A 12,090-nucleotide genomic window follows, 5' to 3' on the forward strand; every position below is an offset into this window, starting at 1 on the left:
ACACTTTTATATAAGGAAAAGTGGGGAGTTAGCAGTCTAGTGTCATAATAGAAGTTTGTGGTCGAATGGCAGCATGAAAAAACACCTTTAAGTAGTGTTAGCAATATAAAAGTATTACATATATGAGCTGAACTAATATACATATATTTTTGAAACTTAAAGTGAGAAAGGTATATGTTTGATATTTGTTGAGTGATAAAGAGAGTTCCAGTGCAATTTACAGAAAACACACCCTTTATGTTTACCACAGATTATGGAAATGTTCATGACGCATTGAATACTTATTAAAACAAATGATAACAGCGAATTGATTATGGAGACACAGCCGTTGAAAGTGCCTGAAACATCTCCACCGCCATATACTAATTCTGTTGCAACAGCTCCAGCAGGTGCGTCATGATTTTTAGGTTAAATTGTACTGTCTAGAAATGCTCTTCTTTCCTTTTATTGCGCAACTATGCGTAATAATTGTCGATTTCATTTGGTTGGCTAATTTTCTATTTTCGAAATTAATAACTCACGCAATAACAAAATAAGGCAAAATTAGATAAACAAATTTCTGCTCGATAATTTCTAAAGAAAAAATAAATTATATTTATTCCTTCTTATATGAAATTGACAAGAATGTTTGTATGTTTCTCAGTTCAATTTGAGCCATTATTAGCGATCCAAATCTTAAAATCATCAATTAAACGCAGTTTTAGCGTTTGGAAACATCCTGAGTGAAACATGCTCTCGTGTATTATATCTTATTCTTACTTAATATTGAGTAAATAATAAGGATAAAACGATACACAATGGCACTCGAGTGATATTTCTGAACGCAGTCCTAGTAGTCAATCGTTTTGTGTAAAAACACGTCGAATGAGCCTAGTTATCAATATATACTTGAAGAAAACAAAACGAAACAATTACCGAATTTAAACATTGTTTTTAAACATTAATGTTATTATTAGGAGTGTATTTCTAGTGTAGTATCATTTCTAATACTGAAAATCCATAGCATATATATGTAATCCACCATAAAAGATATTGAAAATGTAAAAAAAGGCATCAAATTATAATATTTTAATTATATTATCTTTACCAAACCATTTTATAAATATATTGTAAACATAATGAAAAGAATAAAAAATAATATCACAAAAAGAAATGAAATTAAAATTCAATGTTTTTACATAAATATATCAAAAGATGTTTTTGCACAAAACATAAAAAACTTAACCAAAAATAATACTATAAAAAAGAAGTAAAATCAAAATCATAACATTTCAAGTATATTTATTAAAATAAATTCCACGGAATACAGTTCTCCGAGCAGTATCTTCAGAATGTCTTTGATGTAGACGTCCCTTGGATATCCTTTAGGACTTTGTTGTATGGGATAATTTCTCACATTTATAATAAACTTAATACAAAATACGGAAGACATTTGAAATGTATAAAATATAACAACACATTAAAATGAGAAAATGTAATAGATAGCATAATGAGGCGCAGAAATTGAAAAAGTTTTACATCGATAAGAAGAAATTATAGAGACAAAAAATCGAAAACGAGCAAAATCTCTAGCAACATATTTGACGCGTCCATTTTGTTCATAATTTGATTCATGCAAATAATTTACTAAATATTGTATTAATTTTAAATACATACAATATGAAACGCAACAATATTATTGTACTTAGACGCAAAATAATATGCCATATATTAAAATATATTTCTTTATTAATGTTAATATCATTAACGCATTTATTATGAATGATTATATTAGGTGTTGGAATTAATTCGTAGCGTTTTACAAGTGATGGGAAGTACTTTCATTAATGTATTTTTTAATGCTCATGTGAAATAAATAACATTCTTTCATTAAAAAACGCTACGAATTAATTCCAACACCTAATATTTATTAACACACCTTGTATGAAAATGATGATAATTCGTGCAAGATCTATGTATGTATGTATCTATATATCATAATAAATTTTAATAAAAACTAAGTGTCATATAGCATATAAATAAGAGAGGTAAGTGATTGGCCTTTAGAGACAAATGCAACTGTTGATGCGTAGAGTATCCATTAAAGTATTTAATTATTAACCAAAAAATTATATATTGGTACCGTAAAGGCGGATGTTTCTCAATTTCGAGCCAACTTCAGCGTCAGGATTTAAAATTCGTGTATTAACTCCACACTCGAATGGAATCTGATGAATCTCCCAAGACGTACCATTCTCAACAATAAGAATCTTATTGGATTGTACATTTGTAAACTCAACAAATAGGAAAATAATGGCCGTAATGATCAAAGCTAAATCTTTTTTATGCTTAAATAATTGAAAAATTATTATACTCTATATATGCATATATATTAATATTTGTAGTGATTCGAACTGCGCATTGAATTGATTTTTCGGACTTATGCATGCAATTAACTGTAGTAATATCACGAATTAAATTGACAATTTTTAATAATTTGCTTAATCAAACATTAGAAAGATGTTACCCAGCAAATGAGAATGGATTGAAATGGATTCAGATTTTCAGAAATATGGATTTATGACTGTTAAAATGAATCCTTTTCAATCCTGAATGCATTTTTATTTATTTATAGGAATTGCATAGAGTATATCTCTATGCCTTTCAATCTGAAAATAATATTAGCATTTTCTGTGCATCATGAATACTACTCAATTCAGAATTGTGAATAGGAAGTACAGTTTTTTTAATTTATAATAGTTAAATTAAAAAATAATATCAGCAATTTCTGTGCAACGTGAATACTGTTCATTTCAATATTCTCAATATAAAATGCAGTTTTTCAATCTAATTGAATAAAAAAAGTTTTTATTTGAAAATTGACCATAAATGCTACTAAATTATTCAAAATTATAAATAGAAAATTTTTCGTTTCAATCCAACCAAGGTTAAAAAAAGTTGTAACGTAAAAATAATTGAATTCTTTTGTTTCTCTTTGATTAGAAGTAATGAATGATCGATATAAACACTCGCAAACCAAGTCGAACCCAGCCCGGATATTAGGCTAATCACAGCGCGCACCATCAGCCAAGCGAGATTAGATTATCCGACACTTACCAATGTTGTTTCATAATAATGTAAATTATTTATATTTTATTATATCTGTTAAATGATGATATTTTTATTATATCTATATAATTTCGTTACTAGTTTAGCTGGTTGTAATTGAAGTAAAAAATGAATAACACATTTACAATTGAAGAAGTGGTGTAGCGGGTAACATAGAAGATTCATAATCCAGAGATCCCAGGTTCGAATCCCACTATAGTGCGTTTGTTAATACCAATTTGAAATAGTTAATTTCAGGTATAATTATTATAAATGTCTTAGGAATAAAATTTGTAACCCTTAAATATGAATGTTTTTTTTTAATATTAAAGTGTCAGCTCGAATCCAATCCATTTCAATTCATTTCAATCCATTCAATCCATTTTCATGGATTTAAAGTACGCATTAAAAAAATTTTAATCCATTTTAATTTATTCTCGTTTGCTGGGTAATGTGCTGAAAAACTGTAAATAAATTTATTGCGAAAAATATTACTTCGGCCGGGAGTCGTACTATTCACGAAGTAAGAACAGCGAGAGAACCGATTGGTATTGCAATAAACTTCAAATTATCGAGATTAACGTGCGCTTTTTCAAATAAGAAAAAAGCGGGGAAGGAAAAAGAAGGGAAAGTGATTCACTTGTAAATATTAATATTATCTCATACTATATATTTATAATAAATTATTATCACTAGTGAATTCATCACAATGGCAACCACCTCCCGGATACTATCCTAACATTGATTCTGGTTATCAACCTGGCTATCAAGGAAGCCATGTTCCATCATATGGCTCTACACATTCCACTGCAATCATTGTTCCAGAAATTATTGTAGTTGGCGGTTGTCCAGCATGTAGAGTATGCAAATTTTTTATTCAAATATTATCGCTGTTTTGATTATGCTTAAATTGAAAGTAACATTTAAACCTAAAACAGATAGGAATAATGGAAGATGATTATACATGTCTTGGCTTGTTTTGTGCGATTTTTTTCTTTCCTCTCGGAATTATCTGTTGTCTGCTATTAAGGACAAAACGCTGTTCAAATTGTGGAGCTTATTTTGATTAATTAAAAGTAAGTATTTCCTACACTTACAAAAACAACATTATGTCATGAAAATTTAAAACAAGATATAAATATTTAACAATCACTAATGATAAGCAATTAATATTTGGTCAGAATAAAATATTCTTATAGCTAAATAAGTTAATATATGCGTATAAAATAAATTTGAAGTTAAAGAGTAAAAAACTTAAAATTAAAACAATCTTATCAGTAAACAAATATTTCGATCTTTATTAAGCCCTTTTTAATGTTTAAAATAAATCCATTTATACATAATTTTTCAATTCCAGTACATGCTAATTGTCAAATAAAACTATTGGAAATTCTGTAATCTACTGACTAAGTATATATACTAACTAATGACGAATTTGATTGGAAGCACTAGTGCACACTAGTGCATATTAAAGCACTGATTTAATTTGTACACTGATTTGAATATAAAAGTGAAATGCAAATTCGAATTATAAAATACATATTTTACCTAATAGTACGATAAAATGTATTGAGTATTTCAGGATTTAATCAATTTCTATGTTATATATAAATATATCTTTACATTATTTTATATGACGGCTTTAATGTGCACCAGTGCGCACTGAGTGCGTCCAATTGAATTTGCTAAAGTAAACAATCTTAATAAGCAATTCACTCAATTTGTAATTAAACCGTTCTAAATTATTCTGTTTTAGTTGAATCATCGCATGGTCTCAAAGCCCTAAAAGCTGGCTAAAATATGAAAGTATTTTTCAATTTAGTTACGAAATTTAATATCTATAATGGTTTTCGAGATCACTGATTATCGACTCGAAATCAAATTATAAAGGAGGAAATGGATCTATTTAATGTAGCCAACGTATGTAGAAGAAATATTTGATGTAAATTAAAATTTATATCCTGTTCTATTTTTAAATAAACAGTAATAACATCCGAAACAAAAATAAAGATTTTTAATAAATAATAATTTTTATTAATTTAAAATTTTTATTGCATCCTGTGAAATTATCGTTAAAACTTCTAAAGTCGTGCAATAATTTTTGCATAACTGGTTTCACATCTGGTAACGTAATGCCCGTATCAGATTACGGATTAATAATCACGACGATCGCCCGGTTCTATTTTAACTAATCACAATACCATATAGTGAGTCATAATTGGTTGAAATAGAACTGGGCAACCGTCAATCGTACTCGTCAATCTGTAATCTGATACGGGCATAAAGAATATTATAATTTATTGAACATCAGCTTTACAGTTACTTCATATGTGTGCATGTATATACAGAATGTTCTAAACGTAACAATAAAGTTTTTGTACAGGGATAGAATGGACTAAATTGAGAAGAAAAGTTTACCATTTTGCAATTTTCGTAACAATTAACAAGATATTAATTGCTAACAATTGCCGAAAATTGATCTTCAATAATTTTTTTACTCAAATATTATCAATTTTACAGAAAAACTGCAAAAGACAAAAATTGTTTATTTTCTTCTCATAGAGCTCTAAGAATTTTTTTCAGAATTTTTTATTAACTTTTTATTAACTTTTACTCCATCTTCTTATTTTTACCAACATAAAAAAATATAGTATTAAAAAATTCTAAAAAAATTCTTACAGCTCTTAAGTTATTTGATAGATGAGTGATAATAATATATTACTGATAATAAGATTATTACATCAGATAATAAATGAAAAAAAATATATATATATATAATTTTATTTCGTCTCAGTTATTTATAAATTGCATAAATGTAAAACTATACATATATGATGATCACTAACTAAATAAATTACCCTTATCGTTTCAACATTATAGATAATTCTGAAATATTATCCTAGCATCAATATAATAAATCAAGAACATATGTATATCAATATTTATTATAAGACGATTAAATGCATACCACAAATGTAATCACTATATCACTTGCCATGTTTTGACCCATAATATTTTATCCCATTTTTTGTCGAACATCTGGCATACTTTGTTAAAAGTGCATTAACATTCGTTATACCTTTTGTAAAACGACTAAAAAGAAATAATTATATAAGATTTAAATTAATAATACCTTTGTACTTTTATTTACTTACATAATATAAGGTGTTATCTCTTCAACAGTCCATTTAGCTTTAATTTCAAAAAGTTCATTAAGTCTATCGTGAATGTTATTGGGTAAGTCTGCCTCTGGACAAGATATGACTTCCTTCTGTACTTTTGAAGTATTATACATTATAAGAGCTGATCCATGTAAATATTCTTCTCTTGGCTGCATTTCTGAAACATTAAAAAATAAGTTTAAGTTCAAAAAACTATATCATTACAATTTCCTAGTTTAATTACATACTTTCAGGAGTTCCAATGTTCCATGTTTTCATAAATTCTTTATATTCGGTAACAGGAGAAGTAGCAAGAAGAACTTTTGCTATCACTGTACAGCATTTTTCTTCGTTAAACCTTCTCAAGACATTACATTTAAAAGACATTCTTCCTTATAAAATTTTCACATTAATTGCTATAAAATATGTTAATAATGTATATACCTATATAATGGACTTCCGTCATCCTTTGTCTTTGTGCTTGGTTCTGCATACCTTTTGAATATAACATCAAATACTGGTTCATAAATAAGTTCCTTTAAAAATTCACAAGTATTCTCTTTATCTACTTCATCGAATTCCCAAGATTGTCTTTCAAAATAATCCAATATCAGATCTAAGCTTCTTGCTTCTATGTCAAATGATATGAGACGCAAATAACCTTAATATAAAAAGATCTTTAAGTTAGATATCATTTGTAATGAATATGGTCTAATATAATAAAGAGATTTTTATTACAAACCATCTATTTCAGCTATTAAGAAATCTGATAGAGCCTGTTTTAACTCTTGATCACTAGCTTGTAATTCATTTTGTAATCTTTCCCAACTGTATAATACATTTCGATCTATAGTAGATTCGTATTCCAATCCATTGAAAGAAGAAGATTTAAGTAGACTCGATAAACGTATCAGATCAGGTTTGGTTTCTTTTACCTTGAATATGAAAGATTATTAATTTTTTTCTGCAATTCAACATTTTACGCACCATTCAAATATATATATATTATAGAATACTGCAAGCACCTCGTAGTATAAGTTAAATATCTTCTTTACATTATGTTTTTCTATAGTTCTTTCTGCAACTTTTTCGATATCTGTTGTCTTACCCAGCTTTAGGTTTGGTACCAACAACCATGAATTGGATATCTCTGCCTCTCTGACCTCATAGGTACAAGTTTGTGTACATAGCATAGCATTGTCATGTTTATTACCGCGAAATGATATTCTACAGTTACAAAATTATATTATTTATAATCACTTTACAGAATAAAAATTGCAATATTAATGTTCAAAGAGGATCTCAACTCTCAAGGATCTATTTTATAAAACGAAAATCATAAAAATGTGAAAAAGACGTACGCATCTCCCTGGTTTAGTCTCTTTAATATATCCTCATCTACTTCCAACAATATCATGTCATTGACTTGATGATCTTGCATGGAATATAGACATTGTGTCACGGTATTTAAATCAGACTCTTTAATCCCAGCCAATTCCAAGATTTCGCAAACATTCTCCTTGACATGAATGTTCCTTAACAAGAAGAAACATTGTAAAATTGATATTAAAAAAATATATAGAAAATTCGTTTAACAATAATCACCGTTTATCGGCCGATTTCGTCAACAGACCGGCAGACTCCATATGAAGTTCAGGTAATTATGAAGGAGACGGGTTTTTACATAAAAGTCAATAAAATTAGGTTTATTCGACGCGTTTTTTGCATAAAATGAAAGAATTTAGCAGAAAAAAAGCGACGCTCTGTCCCGCGAACCAAGATATTAATCGTTCAGGTTAAAGTTGACTATTTAGGTTAGGAAATCTGTCATAACCACTCTAAAATCAATGAGCGCGTTTGTGAAAGTAATCAGTAATCGGTAGGAGGGCTTCAAGATTGATTCGGATTTAAAACTATCCGGATATTCGTTTATTCGAATTACGAATAAATGTGATGCTTCAAATTCGAATTATTCGGAGATTCGAATTTTCTAAGATATTCGAATTTCGAACCGAATAGTCGAACCCAGATCCGGTTCTCAGATTCGGTTCCGAATTCATACTTATAGCGAATTCGATTGGTTGCATTAGTGCGGACTGAATGCATATAAAGTCATTATATTGTAAAGGGTGTTTTTTTAAGCCCGATAGAACTTGAAATTGTAAAAAATAAAACAAAAAATTAAATTAAACAGCCGCGGTGGCCATATGCCCGAAATCATTTTTAAATGTTAATGCCATGCATTGATCTTTCGACTAAAAAAAATTTTTTGATTATAATTTAATTTTTGTGTTAGTTTTTACAATTTTAAGTTCTATCGGGCTTAAAAAAACACCCTTTACAATACAATATTATACACTTATTTAATCCGAGTGTAAAAGTCAAATATTTCTCTTATTAGCCTTGTACATCTATGTTATTACTATTTTAAGATTGAGAGTCTGTTCTTAACATTTATATTTATAAACAATACTAAAAATCTCATAGAATGTACATGTGAAAAACACAACCCATAGAAACAAATGCCTTAAACGGTCTATCTTTAAGTGCTTGTATAATTCTGTGTGAATTTATATATTTATATTTTTTAATTTTATTTTTCTTCAATTACATATGTGAATCAAAATTCAAGTTTTATTTAAAAAGTAACTTATGTTAAAATTCATCATGTTTAAATATTGGGTCATCTAAAAAGTATCCGCGGTTTTTTGTCACTAGATGTGTGTTGATGATCATATATCTAGTGACAAAGTATCAACACATATCACAATCAGAAATAAACAAAACAGTAACTGTGTCTAGCAGTAGATGTTTGATCTTGCAAGAGATGGGTTGCAATGTTAGATAAGAACAGATGTATGCGTTTGAGTGAGACAGAACGATAACACCATACGGCCAACATTTTTCACACATGAAAAACTTGAATTGTTCATAAAAGTAAAAATTTAGTACCAATATGCGTTTCGTTTGACGATATCAAATCATTTGCGTTTTTTGTGCACGTTTGAAATTTAGAGATCATTTTTATCTGCAGCGCAAGATGAAATTTTGCGATTGTCTGAAAATTATATAATTACAATATTTTAATGTAAAATTGATCACTGAATGAGAAAATGATTATATTAGAGCGATTGGAGTAGAACAAAATGGTAAAAAAAATGCATTTTTAGTCGAAAATTTCTTCTTTTTCGGCCTTTCTATGATTTTCTTTATAAATATTGTGACAATTTCATTGTCACAAGCATTTACCTTCGGAATTTGTCAGTGCGAGACAATAGACACATACGCACACATGCCATATACATACCCTACGGGCGCATAATATTATTTAATATTTTAAGCATATTCTTAGAATATTAAACGTAAATTTCAAGAATATTTTACTAAAATTATATATTAAATAATATCCTCGAAATATTAATGGATCGTTATATGTCCACTCCTGATAATGTTATATTATTATTAAAAGTAACATTATTTAATATTACTGTAATATTATTTAAACATTAAAAAGTATTATAATAGCATTTACTTTAATTTATAAAACTGCTACATTTGTTCAGAATAAGTATACGTTCTGAAAATGATTTTGGCGCACAGTTGTAGTACTAGATATGTACTTAAAATCACGAAACATTTTCAGGGTTGTTAGCGAAAAAGAAAAAAAATTTTCCTGATTTTCTCGGTTTTTGAAAAATTTCCTGACTAAAACTTGAAAAATTCTTTGAATAAAAATAAAGAAAAAAATTAAAATATTTTATTTTACAAACAATAAAATTAAAAGAAATAATAAGAAGGCTTGAAAAGCATGAGAAGATATTTGTGTACATATACGCCATATACTCTTGTCATGTATTAGGTTAGATACATATACTTTGTATTGGATATTACGTGTACTTTTATTTAGAGAGATTATAATTATAACACAAATAATAAGTCAAAGAATTATTTAACTTAAATAATAAATTGCAAATATAAATAATACGACAATGAGTATGTTAACACTTTGAATGATCTGTTAATATGATCGTTGTGCAACTAATTGTCGTTTTATACAACCTGTAACTAATTTTATACACAGCACGAACGATATGCGACTAGCATTTTTCTTCGATGCTGCGCATGACACCAATATGGTATCGCTGGGATTTACCTGATAGCTTTTTCGCGACACTAACATGATGTCATTGGATGGCATAGACTGTTCCACTTAACTCTCACAACGCTCGTAGAATCATTTCATCCTTGTCGTTTATCAGATGTTAAGGATAAACGATGTTCGCGAGTTAAGTGGAACGTATGACTACTGATACGCGATGAATTAAAAAACAAATGAATTATGGAAAATAGCGGATTATATCTTTGTTTTGCACATTATTTATTGAGATTTAATCATTTCATTAAAATATTGTATATTCTAATTATATTTTAATTAATTTTAATTAGAAATGATTTACGAAATATTCATCACACACATATTAACACATATTTTGACTTTTGCAAAGTTAAATTTTTTTCTTTTTAACAACGTCCGCTAATGATTTTCTGCAAATTGCTCATTGCAAAATTAAAAAATAAAAAAAATATTTGCATTGCTTCTTTAAAACATTTTTTAAATTCTGTCATAATTTTTAAAGAAGTAAAGTTTAAACTTAGAATTTTACAATAATTTAATTTTATCTTAGATTAATAAATTTCTTGATAATAATTTCTCTGACTTTTCCCGGTTTTCCGAGTTTTCCTGATTACTTTAATTTTCCTGATTGTCTCTAATTTCCCTGACCGCTAACAATCCTGATTTTTTTTTTTTTAGCACAAGATGCAGCATAGACTGATACAAATTTTTCGTTATTGGATCGTCAATTCAAATTGCACTAAATTAAAAAAATAGTTAATATTTATAAATATTTTAATAATATGTCAGGAATATTAAGGATATAATACCAAGGATATTATGTAAATGGACATATAATCTCTACAGAATATTCTCGTAATATTAAAAATTATTATATATTCTCAAAATATTATAATAACTTATTTTAGTAATATAACTTTTTTTTAATAATATCCATGTAACATTTCTAGGAATATTTTGTGCGTATAAGGTACTTGACGCACATACACATATTTCAGAAACGGCTATACACAAACCGTCGGTCGCGAAAACGAAGCTTCAAACTCGTAAATTTCTTATGACTGTCTCGAGTTTTTTTTCTGTATATATAGTAGTTTTTCTATATCTCTATAGTAATCACTTATTTAGAGCAGAATGTAATCAAATGTAATGTATCTTTGTACTCCAATTAATTTGTAATTAATGATTCATCATTTAAACATAATATTAAAGTTTTAAATGTAAGAACAACAGATAATAAATACGCGGAATAATATTTTGGATAAAAGAAATTTCTAGAAAGACGCGCGCGACCATGGTTGTGAAGCGGAAAAGTCGTGGAGTCATTTCGTAAACACGAGACATGTAATACGCACTCTGAAAAGGTTCATAAATAAATGACAATTGTTAATATCTAAAAATATGACGATAAGCATTTGATATACCCGACCAACCATCCAAAATATGAATGAGAAAATATATTTTGTATGACTTCATTTTAAAGAAATATTTATTAGTCATTTTTCTAACAAAATAAAGGAAATTAAATTTAAAGTTATTAATAAATTTAAAGTTAAGTTAAATTTTTAAATTAAAGTTACAAAATTTATTGAATGTATAAAAAACAAATTATTTCGTGAAAAAACACTGACCTTGATCACAAATGTTGCAATTAAAACGCGCTTCATGTAGTATTTTTGTCGAAATTTTAACATAAAATTTATGTAT

The 12,090-nt window shown here is 27.7% G+C and overlaps 2 protein-coding genes and 1 long non-coding RNA gene across 10 annotated transcripts in view; 2 read left to right on the forward strand and 1 right to left on the reverse strand.

Annotated features, from left to right (window-relative positions):
- Positions 1–9: 9 nt before the first annotated feature.
- On the forward strand, positions 10–5,115 carry LOC105143983 (membrane protein BRI3). Of its 3 annotated transcripts, XR_015547403.1 has the most exons (6): positions 11–170; positions 251–389; positions 3,784–3,947; positions 4,026–4,163; positions 4,445–4,497; positions 4,844–5,115. XR_015547403.1 is itself a non-coding variant. In XM_011052608.2 (5 exons), the coding sequence occupies exons 2-4, from the start codon at positions 314–316 to the stop codon at positions 4,155–4,157; spliced, it is 372 nt and encodes a 123-aa protein (XP_011050910.1). In that variant the 5' UTR covers positions 11–170; positions 251–313; the 3' UTR covers positions 4,158–4,163; positions 4,844–5,115. The 3 variants fall into 3 exon arrangements, 2 of the variants coding, with proteins under 2 accessions (XP_087269528.1, XP_011050910.1); XM_011052608.2 differs by lacking the exon at positions 4,445–4,497; XM_087413402.1 differs by lacking the exons at positions 4,026–4,163; positions 4,445–4,497 and having other exon boundaries at positions 10–170.
- Positions 3,786–12,090, reverse strand: part of LOC105143985 (sister chromatid cohesion protein DCC1) — a 26,791-nt gene continuing 18,486 nt past the window's right edge. The window contains exons 1-9 of one of the 6 annotated variants that reach the window (XM_087413399.1): positions 7,854–8,578; positions 7,610–7,783; positions 7,274–7,475; positions 6,991–7,183; positions 6,693–6,909; positions 6,497–6,606; positions 6,243–6,426; positions 6,056–6,180; positions 3,786–4,016 (exon numbers count right to left, since the gene is read on the reverse strand). In XM_087413399.1, coding sequence (XP_087269525.1) covers positions 6,075–6,180; positions 6,243–6,426; positions 6,497–6,606; positions 6,693–6,909; positions 6,991–7,183; positions 7,274–7,475; positions 7,610–7,783; positions 7,854–7,894 — 1,227 coding nt within the window. In that variant the 5' untranslated portion in view covers positions 7,895–8,578 and the 3' untranslated portion in view covers positions 3,786–4,016; positions 6,056–6,074. Of the gene's footprint in view, positions 4,017–5,852; positions 6,181–6,242; positions 6,427–6,496; positions 6,607–6,692; positions 6,910–6,990; positions 7,184–7,273; positions 7,476–7,609; positions 7,784–7,853; positions 8,579–9,497; positions 9,535–10,401; positions 10,496–12,090 lie in introns of those variants that run through there. The other 5 variants (XM_087413397.1, XM_087413398.1, XM_087413400.1 and 2 more) reach the window with 5 other exon arrangements.
- LOC147907371 (uncharacterized) lies at positions 10,681–11,589 on the forward strand. The gene is made up of 2 exons (XR_015547404.1): positions 10,681–11,238; positions 11,334–11,589. It is a non-coding gene; the product is annotated as an uncharacterized LOC147907371 (long non-coding RNA).

The sequence above is a fragment of the Acromyrmex echinatior genome, chromosome 14 (assembly GCF_024713525.1).
Source record: "Acromyrmex echinatior isolate Ae372 chromosome 14, ASM2471352v2, whole genome shotgun sequence".
NCBI classification, from domain to species: Eukaryota; Metazoa; Arthropoda; class Insecta; order Hymenoptera; family Formicidae; genus Acromyrmex; species Acromyrmex echinatior.